Here is a 19,416-nt window from a genome sequence, read left to right as displayed (position 1 = left end):
ATAAGTACAGACGAATACAATCATTCAAAGAAACTAAAATGAACACCATTTGATTTAACGGTCATATAATTTTCGATTTTGGTGATTTTTTTCCTAAAAATGATTTTTGGGACCTAAAGAATAAGTTTGGATTGTTCAAATACAAATGTAAAGTGATCCAAACAAACAAGTGATCCATCAAATTTATGGGGCGCAAGAACCTGAATGCAAGAGGGCAAGCACATTGCCCTTATCAAGTGGACTAGCCCACATTTTCAGATTCTCTAAAGAGACCCTTAGAATTTCAAATGTCCTAATAATAAGTTGTAGCAACAAAATATACTAAAGCTGCCGATTGATACTAATCAAAATATTCATGAGTCAGATTTAGGGTTCCCCCATTCCACAATTACTCCTTCACTCTTAAGAAAACCGGGTCTCGAATTTCAAACTGATCCCCATGCTGAACAGCTCCTGGCACAGTAACTTCGCTCCATACGGGACGTTTGCCTTCACAAGATCATCTGCAGAATTGCAATTCCGGCAGTACGGACCCCTGATCTTACGTCCTCCTTCGACTGACCGTTGGATCACATTAGCTACGTGTTCGCATTTCTGGCAGATGTACACCTGGGAGGAGTCACTGAGAGTGAAGAGGCGCTCATGTAAGTTTGCTGAAGCTCCGTGTGCTATTAGGCAGTCACGTTCCATTTCTCCAAACTTGATCCCTCCAAATCGCTTCCGATCTGCCACTGGCTGACGGGTGAGAGGGTGGACTGGCCCAGTGTTCCGGAACTTTACTTTGTCTTCAGACATGTGAATCAGGCGCTGATAAAAGGTGGGGCCCATGAATATGAGGGAACGAACCATCTGACCGGTGCCACCACTGTATACTCTCTCTTTTCCGCATCTTGAAAATCCAGCCCTGACATAGATATTAAACGACACATTAACAACTCTAATCCATTCTACGGGGAAAATAGGAAAGACCATCTGCTTGTAGGCGAGAACAATTCAATTCATAGACATGTGACCTACCAACTAATAACATCGAAAGTTTAAATGGAACCGATAACTGAAAAACGAAGGGTCAAAATGATTGTACTCAGAAACATTTAGGGAAAGCATGGGAGTGAAGTTATGCAGGGTACCCTGGCACATACTCAGGACAACCCAGTGAAGAGAGATTTTAACATTCTTTTATATAGCAACAGACATTCGGTAAAAACTCAGACTAATTTTAGCAAGCCACTTAAATTGCCCGTTGAATGTCCAGAGAGAGAAATTTCAACAGAAAATGCCAGGGCTGAGAGTCTGAGAAGTAAAAAGATGTCAGGGTGGAATGTGAAATTAAAATGGACTGTTTTACAGTGAAGTGGAAGTATATAAGTCATGAAATAGAACGACACGGTTACCTATGCAGTTGTTTTGCGATGTCATCGACAGAGAGAGTAGAGAACGGGGTGGCATATCTCTTCTGACCACCAGAGGCGATTCCCTTCCCTAAAGCAGCTTCTAAGAGTTGACCAGGAGTTTGTCTTGACGGAAATGCATGGGGATTTATAACAATATCTGGAACTATCCCCTGTACCGTGAAAGGGAAGTTCTCTTGGGACTCCAGAAAACCTAGAACCCCCTTTTGCCCATGCATGCTCGAGAACTTGTCTCCAAGACACGGTGAGCGAACCTATTCAAAAAGTTACAATATAATTAGTGAATGGAAATTCTTAAACTGGACTTAATAAAAACAATAGGCATGCCTTAAAAGAAATTATTTCACTGTCAGATTTACCTGTCTCATAGAAACAACAGCAAAGTTCTTTCCGTCATCATTAGAAGAAAGCACAACCTTCTGAACCATTCCCCTTTCGGTGTGCTTCAGTTTGATGCTATGATCAGCTCCTGATTCACTGCACCTCCCGATGATGATATCACCACTCTGCAAGTTTGCACCGACGTATGGAAAGCCGTCCTCATCGAGATTGTCAACCCGGCCAAACTTGCTCTGCATCTTGCCAAAATTGACACAATCATCAGGCTTCCGCCTTTTTTCCAAGGAGTCCTTGTTGTCAACCTCAGCCTTGTAACTTCTGATATGCTCAGATCGGAACATACCACGTTCCAATGATGCCCGGTTCATTACTATGCTATCTTCTTGGTTGAATCCCAAGTGAACATTGACTGCCACAATCGCATTCTGACCATTGTGCAATTCGGGCTTTGGCAAAACTCTGTTTTGACCCAGTTGGTGTCCTGGTTTGCCAAGGCAGTCCGACGTCATTGTCTGAAAAAGTGGCCTCTGGGGGTAGTGCAGTTGGTGAGACAGCGTATCCACTCGAAGGTTAGGATTTGTGGTAGAAAACCCAATAGCCTGCGCTGAGTGCTTCTGGGCCTGGTAGAGGACCCTCCTTGCATGGTCATGATTCGCAAATGGGATAATGCTACAGCTTAAACCCAACAGGAATGACATGTCCAGCTCACAGTGTGTGTACTTTACAGCTGATTTTCCCTTTTCTTCCATAAACAGATATCTAATGCCCCATGCAGTACTACAGTCTTCCTCTTCTTCAGATCCAATAAGCTCGATTATTCCTTTGTCAAGAAAATACTGGAATGGATACTTTCCCCCTTTAAATGCTTTTATCTTGTTCAAATTCTCAACTACCAAGAGAGGGCGTAGGATCCTTCCAGCATCAGAATATACTCGTACTTCTCCTTGCTTTTCATCTCTTTTGATTTCCACCTAAGACAAAATCGACCAGTGTTAGGTATCCATCATAAAAATGCATGCTAATTGCTTATTAGCGAAGGAAAATAACTGTATAAATAGCAGGTGATATGAACTGATTCTAATAACTGAGATATGCATCAAAAGTACATGTTGCTTACTAGTAAAAAAAAAGGTCGTACCCAGTGCACAAGGCTCTCGCTTTACGCAGGGTCTGGGAGAGGTGAATGTCGGCTAGCCTTACCCCCATTTATGGAGAGGCTGCTCCCAAATCTCGAACCCGAGACCTACCGCTCATGGGCGAAGGCACTTGCCATCGCACCAAGTGCGACCTCTACATGTTGCTTACTAGTGAAAAAAAAAAAAAAACCCATTGTATGAAGAGCAGTTAAACTAATTTTTTTTCCAATAACGCAGACATCCATCATCTATCTGCTTACTACAAATTAAAACTATTATAGAATTAGCAGGTAAACTAAAACTTTGAGAATTACATAAAGGTTGACTACTTATAAGCAAAGAATGAGCAAATTAAAATCCCTAATAAAAAGACAGAAGTATCAAACAGGAAGGAAATAACAACCAACTTAATAAAGCAAGTGCAAATAGATCAGGAAAGCATTCAACAAAGGCTAGCTTCTTGGGAATCAAATAATATACAATTATGATGTATAAACTTGTAATCAAGAGACCAACCAAAAAAAGAAAAAGGTTATACTAAAACACAAAATACTGTAATCAACAATGCTCCTAAAGCTGTAGTACAAGATTATTGTCTGAAGGTCATCTTTACACAGTGTAATTCAAATGTCTGCCTAAACTGAAGCAAAAAGAAATTATGGCCATCATAACAAGACCAAAGCAATTTGAAATTTGAAACTCATCAATGGGATTGAACAAGAGAAAACCTGAGGTGGCAACTTTTTCCTACGTCGCATCCTCCTGAGTTCCGAGACAAATGAGAGGGAATCTTCACAAACTCCAAGCCAGTCCCCATTCAGAAAAACTTTGAGCTTCCCTTGCAGTGAGGTAGAAGTATCATCCACCAATTTCTCCATTCCACAGAGAGACAATTCAGGTAGTAGAGATTCCAATACATTTGTACTTACTAATCCAGTGGTAGCCAAATTTTTTACAAGCCCACAATTCTCACCATCTGGGGTTGAGAGAAAGCAAACTTTTCCCCAGTGAGAAGGATGCCTGCATCCACAAGGTTCTGTAAGCCACAATTTCAATTTGTCCAAATATCTCACAAACAAAAAAGCAGCAAAGCCCCAAGGATTTAGCGCAGCAGATATTTATTAGAGCATGTAGTTAGTAAGAGAATGGCAAACAGCTTACAGTAAATAATTTCATCCCAATGAAATCTAAACTCATTTACAACAAAAAAGAACTAAATGTGTTTTTGGTGTTGATGTATGGAATGGAATAACAAAGGTTCTAATAGTGTAAGGAAGAACTTTAAGCTGAAAACAAAGAAAGAAATATCTATGAGCAGAGCATTTTTAAGCTAAAGCTATATTCTTTGAACCGCCGACTAGGATAAAGCTATTGCACGACAGCAGGAGACAAAAGTTGAGATATGTTAAAAGTTACTCACGGGTATCTTGCATCTCCAACCTTCCCTGTATATTGAACCTGCTGCCTTGTCTTCCGCATATCAATCATTGTCTGCAGCGGATTCGCTCGCCCAACATTAGCCACTACACCAGACATCCTCTCCATTCTCTTGAAGGGATGACACCATGCTCCAGTTGAGAATGCTCTCGAGATGCCATTAGTAACTATGGAGGCATCTAGGTAGTGTTCAATTGGCCGCACAACCCGATCACCATAAAGGTCTCTCTGCAAGGCCTTTGCCATGCGCCGCCTTGCATGTCCAATATGCGCCTTTAGCTCTCGTTCGAGAAGCTCACCTGCCAAGTCCAACCTCTTGTTCCTAAAGTCATCCCTATTGTCGCATTTCCTGCGACCAGCGGAGGCTTGTAACAGGGATTTCACCATATACCCAAGAAAGCGAGCCTTTTGCTTTAGGCCTCTGAGATTGGGAAAAAGATACAAGCTAATGCACTCTTCGATGCTTTCCCCAGGTGGAAATGCAGTTTTCTTTATCACATCATCCACATATTTGAGGGCATTCTTCCCCCTACGGAAGCCCCCATCCACTTTTTCAGTAGCTTTATCGGCATCACGAATTGAGGCAAAAAGTATGTTCAAAATGCTGGCATCTTCACTACCATAATCAATCAGATCAATAACTTCTCTATCTGATGAAACGCCAAGCGCAAAAAACCACACCCACACAGGGATTTCTGTCGACATGAAGTAAACAGTAAGGACTTTCTCTACTCCTTCAATGTTTTCAAGTTTAGAAATTCCGACTAGTCTAATTATTAACCTATGCCTCTTCACCTCTGACCTATATGCTACTGTCAGACCCTGATTATTTGTGATGAGAAGTTTCTTCAGACAACTCTGTTCTTGTGCAATAAATGTCTGCATTATACATTATACAAATGTCACTAAAACTGCGTAAGAAAGGAAACATTACATTGCATAGCAGAGTCCCATTAAACAATTTTAAAGCCACTAATTAGCTTTGAACAAACAAAAATCCAGAAAAGTGATAAACTGTCATTTCTACACTTAGATCATCTGCAAACTTCATTTGCAACCAGAAATAATGAGTCATCTGCATGTCAGAAATTAAAGTAATTATTGGGCTCACCTTCTCTGCACCCTTGATTATAAAATAGCCTCCATGATCAAAATCACAGTCACCTTTCTCAACGTCCTTCATCCAGCATAAATCAGACTTCACCATCACAGGGACACTACCAACTGTAATGTCTCTGGTATCTGTACTTAAAATTTCCTTGTCAAGAAATCGTTCTTTTCCAGTCTTAAACTTATCGCTGCTGACAAGTCGTTGATTATATACCTGACAGATTACAAATATTCCATATATTATGAGACATTATGAAATGGGGAGATAAAAAGAAATATTTTAAGATTATTCTCTTCCAAATTGGTTGTCAACATAGAAACTACACAAAAAGGACACCCGCCATATTAGATGATACAGCTGCATGATAAATCAAACTATGGTATCATGATTTGTAATTATAGTATGTCAAGTAAAATTCAATACTTTTGCGAATTAGAGCTCGAAATCATAACTAGATAAGTTGGACCATCCACATCATGAAAAAATGTCAAAATGAGACATCAGAACTGCACTAAAATTAATTTCATGCATCTACTTAACTTAATTATCAAATTCATTTACCTCGACGGTGATATTCACTTTCATCTTAGAGCAGTACGTCATGTTCTGAAGTCGAGCATGCCTAGGCAACATATTATACTCCTTATCATTGTCAGAACCACCCCAAAAACTTGGCCTGCCAAGGGTAACAGTCCCAAACTTCACTAAAGCATAGCGCCATTCGTTATCTCCCTTCTTCGACGGGTCATAGCCAGGCTCAACTACAATCTCACCAAAAGAACTGAAGACCCTTTGAATGCCATTTTTTATGAAGTCGTTGTATGAGTTGATTTGATGACTAATGAGGCCATACTCGTTGAAGAATGATGTTGCTGCTTCCTTACAGAAATTCTTCAGAAGTCCTTCCCCCAGGTCGTTAAGGCTAGTCGAGTAATCGTGTTCATCATCATAGTCACTATCGTCGATGTCCATGTCAACACCATTTGTAAAACTTTCTCCCTTGCTGCTCATACCGATATCTCCCTTGGCATCCGACGACGCCCCCATTGGATTCAAAATCTGTCCATTAAGCAAAGCATAATAACAAGTTATATTATATCAAATTAGCAAAATAAAAAATAGCTCCAACTCAAAGCTTAAACCCTACCTGACTAAACACATAAAAAAACCGTGAATTCCTCCAGAAATGCTCAAAAATTTAAAAATAAAACGGATAGATTCACAAATTTATCATCAAACAGCTCTGCTTCTAGAAGAAACTCATGGCCGGAAAAATAACAAAGAGAAAATTAATTATATAATACAATTGTAAACAGAGAGATGAATACGTACTTACGGTGAGCTCGATCGGAGTGAAAAATGAACCCTAAAACCCCTGACAGTAGAAGTGTTGGCTTCGAACTCTCCAAAATTAGGGTTTACAAGCAATGCATGTCAGATTTTTGGGGATTTTTTTTCAATCTCTCACTCGCTGCGTTGAGAAGAAAGAGAGGAGAGTTTTGGATTGTTGTAACGTGCCAGTCAGCAGTAGTGACTACTGAGCTCTCAGCTCCTCCATTTTCGTAGTATTAATTATTATTTTTCCGCTTCCGAGTCACGACGACGCCGTACTGGGGAAATGGTTTGGGCTTTCTTATAACGGGCCGTGGAAAATGAGCCAAGTTTGGAAAAAGTAGCAACCCTATTAATTAGCCTTATTTTTGGGTAATGCCTTTTTCTGAAACAAATATATTTTCGTTTTGCATTCTAACATTATATTTGGATAAAAGAAATAAATTTGGAATTTGAATAAAATTCGGAATTTATAAATTAACATGCACCAATTCTTTTATTTGGATTCATAAATATAAAAATTAAGAATTTTCGCGTGGAAAAAAACTTGGAATTTGAGACCTCCGATTCCCAAGTTTAAATTTCATGTAAATAGGTGTCATTTCCCAATTTTTATGATTGAGAGTTTAAAAATAACAAATTCCGTATTCAATTTCATTGTTCTTTTAGGTTAACCAAACAAGAAAATTCACAAATTCTAGAAAATAAAATCCCGTCATTTCAATTACCATCATTTTAAAATTTCTTAATAATCTTAAATTTTTTCATCCAAACATAGTGTAAAATTCATGATTTGTTCCCTTAAAATCCTAGTTAAATTTGCCACATCATGTTGTTGGGCCTCTTTTTTTTTAATTATATAAAATGAAACTCAATCATCAACTGCTACATCATGTAGTCTATAAAAGATTGATCTAAAATTTAGTCTCTTTAGAACGTTTCATTGGTAAAATACGGGTATGATTCCTTCTGTAATTCCTGCTAGTTAAAATGGTAAATACACATCTCCAAACACACAAGGATACATTACGGACTTAGTATTATTATTTAACCATGTCATCAGTCCGAGAATGAATGTCGCCGTAAGACAATAAAAAGTTCAAACCTGAACCCTTCATCACTACAAGATTTTGAACACAAAAAAAATTCATCACACTTTGAATCTAGTCTAGGCGGCGAAGAAGATACTCAACTTGAACAAGCTTCGTGAGCGGCATTATCCATTCTTCGTAGAGGCGAGAAACTACCGATGGATCAACCTTGTATTTTTCACTTGCGTTGTGTTTGTCGGTTTTAGCATTGGCATTGTCAACTAGGCTTACTTCTTGCCCTAACACCTTTGCCTTCTTCGCAACTCGTTTCTTCACCATCTCTTCCACATCCACAAATGTCAACAATTTCATCAAACCGTCCCTATCCTGAAAAATTCAAACCCTAATTTCATTTAATTTTCTGCTCAACAAAACACTTCCCAAAAGGTAATTCACAAGCGGTCAATGTGTAAAATACGCCAAGCTCAACTTCCACTTGTTAAATTACAATCAACCAACTAACCTGATCGCGAATCGCTGGTTCGTAGTCTTGAGGGGAACCCTTGAATTTAACCTCGGCTACATAGTATCCGTAATGAATCCGTCTAGAGATGGCCTGCAGGTGAAATGACATTCAGTTCAATGGAAATACATCTGCGGTCAGTTAATTTGAATTGAGAATTTGAAGCAGTAACTGCTTCTTTCTAGATGCATTCTTAAACAAATCTTACAATATGTAACATGTGAGTTTGAAAAGTGCTTTTACAAAGCACTCATGAGTTAGGCATGAAAAGTATGATTGTTTTTTTAGATAACAACGGAGATGTACTTTTACAAAAGTACAAGTGCTTTTACAGAAGGGAAAATGATCATCTCCGGATCCACTTTGTAGAGATTTTAGAGATCCTTGTATTATAGTTGCACATCGTACGATTAGTTTTTATTAGATATTATTTATGTTTAATTTAAAACAAAAAATCATATAATTTTTAATGGCACAATATATAATAAATGATTGAAATGTGAAGATTCCTATAATACCCACAAGTGGATCCAGATGGAATCCAATTCGAGCCTATAAACATGAACATAAGTGCTTCCGTACTTGAGAATCATTTTACAAACTAAACATTAGTGGCACAAACACTTCACCAACCGCAATAGCATTAAATTATTAAAAGCTTTAACGAAAAGCTTATATTACTGTTCATTTTAACGAAAAATTACATTTTAACACTAAAAAGTCAATCATGATACTATTCAATTTACCATTTATTTTGTGTTAAAATTCAAAGTTTTCTAACCATTTTTATTAATTTTCCTTATATTATTCCTATACAAAAAATAATTAAAAATCAACTGTACCTGTAAGCAATCAAGATCACTAGAAGCAGCTGATGCATAGCTTCCATCGTCGCCGGGGGCAGCAAACAGAGGAAGCAGTTCGTCGAAATAGAACTCCCAAATCTTTTCGTTTATTTTAATCGAACCTGCAGCAGGATGCAATACCTATACAAAATTTAACCAAATTATTTTCCCAAAAATTATAACATTCAAACGAAAGAATTAAACTTTCTGGGTAAATCCAATCACCGGTGGATTTGCCGGAGGCGGCAGCAACGAAAGGGGTAAACTTTCCGGGAAAAACGGATGTTCTTCTGGATTTTCATACCGACCAACCTGTTAATCAAGAGATAACGTTAGTGACAGACATAAATAATCATTGTGAGCTCGGATTTTCCCAAAATGTACAGAACAAGATCGGACAAAACAAAACAATCCACGTGATTACGAAGAATCCGAGAGAGAAACTTGCGGGATATCACGTCACAAAGTGATATTCAAGCCAATTAGGTACTATCATTGTTTTAATCGCACGACAATGCACGTTTGAAATTGAATTAAAAATACCGTCACCGTGATATCCCAGTTTCTCGGAAACTAATCTCGAGACGGAGATTATCGAAATGCAAAATGAGTATAATTACCTTGGATTGGAGGGCTTCTGTCTCCTTGACAACGAATTGAAGGAGAGAACCAGGAAAAGATGGAAACTTTCCTTCGTCGTACGCCGGAGAATTCAAAGGGAAGTTTGCTCTCTGAATCAGCCGGGAAATTATGGTGTCTTCTTGTTTAATCAATGCCTCTCTCACTTTCTCGAGCGTCAAAATATCACTCTTGGAGTTCGATTCAGCGGCCATTTCAATGTGTATAAAATGTAGGGAAACTGTGGACAGCACACTTTTTTTTTTCTAGGGTGATTTTCTCGGGAAACAAACAGAAAGTTAGAAAGAGCGGAAAGAAAGGAAAATTTGGAATCTTTGCTTAGTGGGAATGAGAGGGAGGACGTGGTGGTGGAGGGTTTTTTAAGCGGACGGAATAACAGAGCGGGAGGGGTGGGGGACCACGTGCGTAAACACGGTGACGTGTTTAGGCTCAGCGTGGGAATCCAGCCATAACGTGTCGCGACGTGATTGCACGGCGGATTTCTCGGTTAGTGGGGGCCAGCTGCAAAGGTCTCACGCGGGTTCACCGAATTTTAACCGTCGACGTCAATCATTGAAGAAAGTTTTAGTTATAATGGAACCGTACACCGTATATTTTAATATGAATTATGAGAAATTTTATTTTTTAAATTATTAACTTTTTAGCATAAATATTCTATTATTTGTGTAGTGACACTTAGTATATCATCCTATGTACCAGTCACACTGAAAAATCTCTCCAACCATTGGATATGTAGAGTCAACAAGAAGTCGGATATTCAATCCATAACAAAATAAAAAAAAATTCTTCCCGTAATCTAAATCGACTCATATTATCATGATGATGATCTTTAAAAATGAAAACCAATTAAGGTAGTCTTTGAATATGAATGTCGCAAATTAATGTAGTATTTTCGTTAACATTTCATCAAAATATATGTTAATATGTTGATAGGGCACATATGTGTACTTACCAGTCTATTAAATATTGCACACATATGGCAACATTTAATAAACTTATAAGTCCACATATGTGTCATATCAGCATATTAACAGATAGTTTAACGGAATTTGAAAATACTACATTGATTTGCGAGACTCATATTTATATACTACATTGATTAATTTTTATTTTCAAGGATCATCATGATGGTATAAGTCAACTTTGGAGATTACTTGTGATAAAAACTCAAAAATAAAATAAAAAAGTGGAACACAATGATCAGAACACTATCGAGAGATTTTTTAGCGTAATCGAATATGGGGGAGAGATTTTAATAAAGTGTTTCAAAATAAAATTTGGACACCACAAAATAAAACAAAGTTAAGATATTGTAAAGTGAACGATAAAACTTGAAGAATTAGTTGAATAGCAGGTTGGAGTTACAAAATTTTAAGGAAACAAAAAAAACACCAAATGAGTTAGCAAAGGACAATTTTAAAGAAAAATTTTACTAACTCTTTTTAAAAATACTCTTGACGCATATATCACTATGCAGTTGACATAATATCACCACGTAACGTAAAGAAAAATTCATGTACATAATTTTATCATTGCACAAGATATTAAAATGACGATATGACGGTGTCATAGAAATTATATATTGGGGGAAGCTTCTAAACGAAATCATCCAATTATTGTACCACCATAAACCTAAATATTATAGACCCAAATTATATTACATGTGTTGTTTGTAAGCTAAGTCACATTTTAAATCCATTTACTTCCCAACTGCTAAAGATGATGTAGTGTGAAACTGAAATCTCAGGTTTGAAACTAAGACTATGTCTATGTCACAGCATGTGTGACATCAACTGGTCTCTAATGTTTAAAATTTTACTTTCAAACAAATTTTCAATGTGGAATAAATCTTCGTAGTTGTTTGATGCGAATGGTCTGTTAACCGACTGTACAATCCACCAACTACTCATAACAAATGTTATTCCCAATTGGATGAACGCCGGTTCAAATATTATAGTGTTTTTAAAGAGTTTGTAGCTCAAATAGTTCATATCGTATATACTTGCACCGAAGTTTTGTACTTCATACCACCGTCCCTAACACCTTCTGACCAAAAAAAAAAAAAAAAAAAACAGTAGTGTCCAAAGCCCAAACAACATTATGCGTCCTTTCACATCCAATTGCATTACTTGCAGCAGCAGCAGCGTGTAGAGAAGACAAAATTGATTGCTTGTGTTCGAAGAAAAGTCCTCAGGAAAACACAATGAATTGCTTGTGTTCGAAGAAAAGGCCTCGAGAAAACACAGTTTTCAGGGCAAACTAAAGACTTCAGAAACTACTCTATACAGCCTCTTGGTATCACCTGGCTGAGCAAATTTTCATCCTTCATCCGTAGGAAGCCTCAAATCGTCCTTTGGTGTTACCGCCGTCGGTAAGAAGACTCACCTATGATAGTAACCACAAACCAGTTTATTCAACCTCACCCTTTGCTACTGGTGGCTCTGGTATCCTTACTCTTTCTGGATGCTATGCTATTAAATGGGTTTATGGCTTCGAAGCAGAAATACCTTCGCATTATGCGATAATTACCCTGTACAAGATACGCATAAAATAAAAGTGACATTACATTCGCGAAGCCCGTCTCTAGCTGAATCACCACATTTTTTCGGGTGACATAAGAGGAAAGAGTTCAAAGTAACTACGCAATAATCAAACGAGGACCACTTAGAGCGGCCCATTCTATCGTCATGAAAAATCGAACACAAGATATGTAAAAAGCAGAACCAAAACATAGACAACACTTTTAACAATGCCAATTGGTAACAGAATTCAAAAGCAACTGTACAGTTTGGTTTTCTCACCTAAACAAGTGAAATGTACTCTCCGAACTGTGCTGGGAAGCACCCGACGATGAAGGATCTAGATGGTGGTGCGATGTTAGTGCTGCAGACGCATTTTGTCTCCACCACGAAACCTCCATTTCTTTCTCGTGAAGCTTGCCCTTCATGTACTCTAATGCAACTTCGAGTTCCTTTATCCGTTCTTCCTGACTCGCTTCCAGCAGTTCGTGCAGCCTTCTCTCGAGTTCGAGTGCAGGTACTCCGAAGTCACAGGGCATTTCGTTATAATCTGCTGGTTCTGCTTCATGAGTGTCCATTTCTTCTCCAAAATCTGAGGTACCATCATCGCCTGTTCCATGAGCTGTGTCTTGAACAGGCTGTAATTTTTCACATTCAAGCATTTGTTTCATAAGATTAATCAATCAAAACATCAGTTGAATTCAATCAATGATAAATCACTCCGTACCTTTAATCTTCGCTGCTGCGTGTAGTTTGAAATGGATGAATGATGATCTGAATCCAATTCTAAACGGAGCTGCAATCGTTCCAACTCCGCTTCAAGCTCTGCCTCGAGTTGATCCATTCCCTTCACGCATTTATCCCTTTCTACTTCTCCTTCTCCATTTCTAACATATTCCGAGCACAATTCCCGGACCATGCCAGATTGAAGCGAAAACTGGCTCTCAGAGCTCGAACTCGAAGCCTGTTGGAGATCGGTTGTGGAAGAAGCAAAATTCATCTCATTCGACTCCACCGGCCTGGAATCGAAACGCGAATTCTTGCTCTGCAATTCCTCTTTTGCATTTTGAAGCAACTGCTCCATCTCCGCCCTCAACTCCGCCGTCTTTGCAAGCTCATTTTTACTGGCGACGATCAGATACACCAAACCGCACGCAACTCCCAAATTGACTGAGCTCGCATCTTTCACAATCTGTCCTGGATTTTACAAAATTCAATAATTAGTACTAAAATCTTCAAAAACTCGACAATTATATCAAGAAACTCAAATTCTGATTTGCTTACTTGGTTCTGTTTCCTCGCCACCGCCGTTCAATCCATTCGTCGAACAGGTGGCGTGCGTTGACTCGACTCCAGTCTCCCTCTCCGTCGTTGCAACCTCTTTCGGTCTCTTCTGGCTCCGTACGGCGTCGCATCGCCTCCGTTTGCCTTGCTTCAGAGTCAACAACCATCGGCAAATGATACGGCGCGGGGAGGACCACTGTAAGGCCATGAATCCGTCGTCGTCGTCGTCGTTGTCCTCGGGGAGGTGGGGCGGGTGTCCAACCATATTGAAGTCTCCGGAGCAATCGTAGCCGTCGGTTTCGGATCCCAATTCTTCATCAACGAGAATGTCGGCGATGCGGATGTGGCGGGTCTTGGAGTAACGGAAAGGCGGGAGAATGTTTAGGGTTTTAAAGAAGGGATCGTGGTCGTCCTTCTTCTTCTTCCTCATCTGAATTAAATGCGACGAACCAGTGACAGTGTGTAGAGAGAGAAAGTGAGGAGAGAGAAAGAGAGAGAGAGAGAGATTCAAATGTGGTGAAAAATGGAGGGAAGCTCATCCATGGCGTCAGGAGGCTGCAAACGTCCCTAGGGTTTATAAGATTTCCAATTCTGATAATAAAATTGGTAATTTTGAAAATTATGATTATCAGGGACGGATTTCATACCCAAAAATTTAAAATAAAACTTTTAAGATTTGAAATGTGTGTGTGTGTGTGTGTTTTTTTTATTTATAATTATTAGGAATTATTTTGATTAAAGTATATGAAACGATGGTTGCCGCGTTTGACAACAATTCCACAAGTACAAAATTCACGTCATGATAATTCCTGGTCATTAGCTAATTAATTTATTATAAATCCAACAAACAAACAAAAACTATTTCTAAATGAATAAAATTAATAGAAAACTAAACCATATGAATTGATACAACCTTCACAAATCACAACCATTCCATCCACATGGTTGGAGAAAAAAGTTAAACACTACTCCAATTTGATCGATACATACACATATATAGGGTGCAACTCAGGTGGGTTGGAAGGTAAACACAATCATAACTCAACTTTTACAATTCGAGTTCGGGTTGAGTTTCATTATGGTTTATTTGGGCTCATGTTTAATTGGGTTATAGTTTACTTGGGTTGATTTCGGGTTGCACAATTTTTTAAGTTTAATCTTGTAACAACTTAGTTTCCAATAAGCCCTAAAAAAATTAAGCCAAGTAGCATCAAAGCTAGCTAACTTTAATTTCATAAATTCATCTACTACTAGCCTCTCTGCACGCACTAACGTGCGTGCGAGAGGCATTTTTGCATCACGGGCGCTACGCACCCCACAAATGTGTTATTTTAAATATTCTTATATTTCTTAAGTTGTTACTTTATAAATTGTGGGTGTGGGTCATTCACAACAATTTCTTATTATTTTCAATCATCTCCAAAGAATTCCTAAATATTATTTAAAAATTAATTGAATGCAAATGTGTGATTAAAACTGAAAATGGAGAGAGAATGAAAATTGAAAACATGAATTACTAACCCAATAAAAAATTCGATTGTAGGAAAAGAATCTGTTTTGAAAAAGATTTTCACCCTAAAATTCATCACCATCTATTTGTATAAACAATGAAGAAGCAAAACTGAAGAGAACTGGTTGGATTAATTGGAACACTGCCAATTTCATTGATCCTTCTTCCCATGCGAATAAGAAATCAAATTGAGTATCTATTATAGCTTTAAATGTAAACAAAAAGTATTAAAAGGCTTACTAAAACTATTAAAGCAAAAAACAACATTAATTTAAATTTTGAACAACCTGATTTCTGCATTTTTCTTTTGTGTTCTTCTGTGTTCTTTTAATGAATAAATTTAGAATACATCTGTCCACAAACACGTTGATCTCTAACACATCAAATGATATGAATTACAAAGAACATGAATATAATGAGTTCTATCATAGTAATGAACAACATATAAGGCAATAATTGTGCAAATGGTTCTTCCCTGCTTGAATAGACGGATTACTTCCAAACAGAAATACATTGGCATCAAATACGTGTGAAATCAAAGCCATGCTTGCCACCCATTTGCTTGCACTTGATGCTTTAGATTTTCATGGTTAATCTGCAAGCAATGATGATAAAATAAGAAGTCTAACTATAATGCACAATCCAAAATATAAAGGTTGTAAGCAATTTAACCTAAATACCTTTAACTTTGACAATTTTCGGATGGCAATACTTTTACTCCAGTTACTTTTAGAATACTTAAAGATATATAATTTGTCAAGTTTTAGGTAACAAATTGTAATCATGTTTACAAAATTAAATAGTAAGAAATGTTACCTTAATCTTGTACTTCAACCTTTGTACTTTGAGACGGGTGTGATGCTTATGAAACTGACAAAAAAATGCAATTTTATTTCTATTTGAAAATTGAATGCAATTTGAATTTATAGTATACTTCCGTATGAAAATAAGAGAATACTTACCGTATTTAGAAAAGTTGTTTGGTCACTATTAATCTTTTTCCTGCACCCATAAATTGTTTTTTTTTTATAATTCGAGATAATTAATTTGTAGATTTTTTTTTTAATTTTTTAATTTGAGATAATTAATTTGTAGAATGATATAGACAATGCCATTAAAAATAAATACGTAAGAAATGGTGTTGTACCTAATTTGTTGGACTTTATTCCAAATTCGTATGATGCGAGGAGTTGTTGAAGGTTTTAATTCTTCTACAGCCTTTTTCATGCGCCACCTATACATTGAAGGTACATATAATGTTAGAATTTCTTGTAACAAATTTAATAAAGAATTTAGAATACATATTGCTCATGCTTCTTTTTTTTCCACTCTTTGAGAATCAGTTGGCTTAGATCAATAGTTTTTACTTCGACATATATCTCCCAACCAGGTGTAAAAATAGAGACACGTCTGTTTGAGATCTTATCAATAGGTAGTTCCTTCTCCATTTTTTTGTGGGTATTCTTGTAAATATCCTGAGAATGAAAACAAATAATTTTTTTTAATTTCCATAGCACATGTATAGGACATCAAGATAATCAAAATTGAAACTCATAATCTGACCAAAATTTAAAAATCGCACAATGAAAATTTCAAAGGAAGAAGTTTAAAAAACTAAAATTGACTTAGAAATACTAAATACAAACTCATATATACATCCTGAAAGCTGCAGTAGACCGCATTAAATTCATCACCTAAAAGATAAACCGTAAAAAAAACCTAAAAACTGAAAAGGTAAATTTAGATTGAGATTTACCCAATGTTACTCAAACATTTGAACTTTGGAGCCTAAAAGAATCGTCTTGACCCTATAACAAAAAGGAGAGAGAAAGAATAAGAAAATTGAAATAAAAAGCACCAAGATTTTAACCACAAAAGCTATAGCACATACGTTTCAAAGACCCGTGAAGAAAAATAAAAAAAATGAAAGCCTAACCTATCAATTGATTTATTTGATAAGATAAGGGAAGAAAAACCTGCAGAGAACAAAAACCACAATCAAACCACTACAATTAACGTGCTGAATTTTCAATAATCCTGTGAAAATGCATGAGAAGAATAAGGAATAAGAAGCATTTTGATAGAGAACAAAACACACAAATTTAATAATTGAGAACTACATAACTACCAGTTCTTATTGGTTTTTCGCCAATTTGATCTTCTCCTTCAGGCTCTAACATAACATTTTGAATTTGTTCTCTTGAGGTTATTTTATTTCGTGTTTTATTTACATGTCCCGCAAAACCGGTTCCTCTCCCACGTTTGCTTTATTTTCATGCAAGTTCGCGTTTATCGTTCTTCAAAACTGTTTCCTTCACACACTTCAAGCCTGCAACTGCTGAATAGCAGTTCTATTCTAAACGTATTAGGTCTCTTTTTATTTTCTTTTTTGTTTTATTCCATTAGCAATAACATGAGAGCCTTTAAACTGAAAGCAGTTTGAAAAAAGCAGTCTCTCTCCCACGTTTCTTTCCTCAGTTTCCACTATTTTTTCATTTTATTTTGTTTTTTATTGGTCTTTTTACTGCATCTGTCTCTTTGTGTTTTCAACCTTTTCTTTTAAATCAAGACCAGTTACCAACATTGCATTCGTCAATTATCAATTACGTGGACTTGTTTTACCAGTATTCGGTTTAATTTCCGTTTTTTTTTTTTTTTTTTTTTTTTTTTGTATTTCTTGCTCTCAATTTTTAGTAAAAATTTAGTTTTTTCCTTCAATACAGTTTTATGTTCGGTTATAAGTTTTTTACCAGTTTGTCCTCCTTTTTTGGATTTTTTGGTTTTTGATTGTGAAGGAAACATAGGGATATTCTTGGTATTTTGGAATGTTTCACCAAATTGGGGCTCTCCCTTTATATATATAGATAAAGCTTTAGAATTTAGAGACTACAAATATGGGAAGACTAATCAAAGTCTCTTATTCCTAAAAAGCTTAAGTAATTATAAAGGATAATTTATTTATAAAAAAAAAAAACTAACGAAAAATCCAAAAAAAATTCTCTTTTAATGAAAAGTCATTTTTACAGGTATAGTGAATAGTACCAGGGAAATGTATAAATGTGGTTTTTCGTTAAAAGTGAACAGTACTGGAAGTGTTTTGTTAAAACTCCCAAAAAAATATTGGAAAGTGCATTGGTTTTTGGACTTAGCTCACTTAGGTGCAGTATGAGCATTAATTGATATGAGTTACAATCTGGTTATATTAGGTTTGGTTAGTCGGGTTGGGTTAAGTTGAGGATGGACAGGCAAATGATCAACCCAACTTAACTCAATTAATGCACGAGTTAAAATTCGGTTGGATTCGGACGGGTTATAACTAAAAAAAATCCACTTGTTCGGGTTTAAAATCTGATTGGACATGGACGGGTTTTGATTGGCCCAACCCAAGTTGCGCCCCTACACACACACACACACACATATATATATATATATATATTGGATGCTACTTCCACACAACCTTTATTAATTTTTGTTATTTGATTCTTTTTAATTTATTTGATCTTACGACCATAAATGAAAAAGCAATACCCTATATATATCACCATGGACTCACGTTACATGCTTGATTTAGAAGCAATTTTCTTCAATAAAGCGTTTTTTCTTATAAGCAATTTATTAGAAGTACGTCAAAATTTTTATTAAAAATTCAATTACCATTTTTATTTATTTTATTATTATTATTGAGAGGAAGCGAAAGTTTCAAACTTGAAACGTATAGGTAGAAACTCAACACCATATATTCTAAGATATTCAAGTACCATGAACCTCCATTCATAAAGCATTGCACGAATAATTTTGAACACCGCTACTTTAATGTCTCCATTTCATATTAAAGTCTTGAAAAATACAAATAATTGGTTTACTTGTTAGGTTTTGAGCTATTGCTTTGTCGCCCCAAGTTTTGTGCAACATGTTCGTCGTGATAACGACATACGGCCAACCAAATAATGAAAATCTATTAGAGTGCTCCTCAATTATTTGATTAGTTGTCTTAATTTTAATTATCTTATATCCATGTACAAATTTACGGATTTTGGTCGGAATTGTGGACATCCAAATGATTGAAAATCCGTAATTATGTTCCGTTTAAAAAATATAATCCGTGCTTTTTTTGTTGGTCAATGAATATTAGTTGGAAAAATGTTTATGTTTGACCAATCTGGTATGCTTCCTCTCATTCTTCAGGTTAAATTTTTGTAGTATTACAGTTCCTCTTAACTAAATAATTTCCATGGCGTCACTCAGTTTTGTTTTATGGTGATTGGATTTAACGGTAACAAGTCACTGACGTTGACAAA

The 19,416-nt window shown here is 36.5% G+C and overlaps 4 protein-coding genes across 6 annotated transcripts; all 4 read right to left on the bottom strand.

Moving 5' to 3' along the window:
* Nucleotides 1–48: 48 nt before the first annotated feature.
* LOC126601351 (DNA-directed RNA polymerases IV and V subunit 2-like) lies at nucleotides 49–6,986 on the bottom strand. Of its 2 annotated transcripts, none has more exons than XM_050268048.1 (8): nucleotides 6,768–6,986; nucleotides 5,997–6,494; nucleotides 5,436–5,648; nucleotides 4,308–5,203; nucleotides 3,616–3,907; nucleotides 1,772–2,722; nucleotides 1,395–1,666; nucleotides 49–904 (listed from the first exon to the last, which is right to left on the bottom strand). In XM_050268048.1, the coding sequence occupies exons 2-8, from the start codon at nucleotides 6,480–6,482 to the stop codon at nucleotides 403–405; spliced, it is 3,612 nt and encodes a 1,203-aa protein (XP_050124005.1). In that variant the 5' UTR covers nucleotides 6,483–6,494; nucleotides 6,768–6,986; the 3' UTR covers nucleotides 49–402. The 2 variants fall into 2 exon arrangements, with proteins under 2 accessions (XP_050124005.1, XP_050124006.1); XM_050268049.1 differs by having other exon boundaries at nucleotides 6,772–6,986.
* Nucleotides 6,987–7,789: 803 nt separating this feature from the next.
* LOC126601356 (chorismate mutase 2-like) lies at nucleotides 7,790–10,145 on the bottom strand. The gene is made up of 5 exons (XM_050268058.1): nucleotides 9,787–10,145; nucleotides 9,392–9,478; nucleotides 9,164–9,307; nucleotides 8,322–8,414; nucleotides 7,790–8,185 (listed from the first exon to the last, which is right to left on the bottom strand). Exons 1-5 carry the CDS (start codon nucleotides 9,997–9,999, stop codon nucleotides 7,931–7,933), a joined length of 792 nt encoding a protein of 263 aa, XP_050124015.1. The 5' UTR covers nucleotides 10,000–10,145; the 3' UTR covers nucleotides 7,790–7,930.
* Nucleotides 10,146–11,708: 1,563 nt separating this feature from the next.
* LOC126601354 (protein POLAR LOCALIZATION DURING ASYMMETRIC DIVISION AND REDISTRIBUTION-like) lies at nucleotides 11,709–14,308 on the bottom strand. The gene is made up of 4 exons (XM_050268055.1): nucleotides 13,609–14,308; nucleotides 13,052–13,521; nucleotides 12,607–12,962; nucleotides 11,709–12,335 (listed from the first exon to the last, which is right to left on the bottom strand). Exons 1-4 carry the CDS (start codon nucleotides 14,036–14,038, stop codon nucleotides 12,320–12,322), a joined length of 1,272 nt encoding a protein of 423 aa, XP_050124012.1. The 5' UTR covers nucleotides 14,039–14,308; the 3' UTR covers nucleotides 11,709–12,319.
* A 1,108-nt stretch (nucleotides 14,309–15,416) lies between these two features.
* LOC126601357 (uncharacterized) lies at nucleotides 15,417–17,917 on the bottom strand. Of its 2 annotated transcripts, XM_050268059.1 has the most exons (9): nucleotides 17,247–17,917; nucleotides 17,055–17,094; nucleotides 16,875–16,926; nucleotides 16,424–16,593; nucleotides 16,266–16,352; nucleotides 16,081–16,120; nucleotides 15,935–15,988; nucleotides 15,799–15,855; nucleotides 15,417–15,713 (listed from the first exon to the last, which is right to left on the bottom strand). In XM_050268059.1, exons 4-9 carry the CDS (start codon nucleotides 16,564–16,566, stop codon nucleotides 15,654–15,656), a joined length of 441 nt encoding a protein of 146 aa, XP_050124016.1. In that variant the 5' UTR covers nucleotides 16,567–16,593; nucleotides 16,875–16,926; nucleotides 17,055–17,094; nucleotides 17,247–17,917; the 3' UTR covers nucleotides 15,417–15,653. The 2 variants fall into 2 exon arrangements, with proteins under 2 accessions (XP_050124016.1, XP_050124017.1); XM_050268060.1 differs by lacking the exon at nucleotides 17,055–17,094.
* Between the last annotated feature and the right edge of the window lie 1,499 nt (nucleotides 17,918–19,416).

The sequence above is a fragment of the Malus sylvestris genome, chromosome 15, assembly GCF_916048215.2.
Source record: "Malus sylvestris chromosome 15, drMalSylv7.2, whole genome shotgun sequence".
NCBI lineage: Eukaryota > Viridiplantae > Streptophyta > Magnoliopsida > Rosales > Rosaceae > Malus > Malus sylvestris.
The sequence above is the reverse complement of the archived record's forward strand: the minus strand, read 5'-3'. Positions and strand labels throughout refer to the sequence as shown.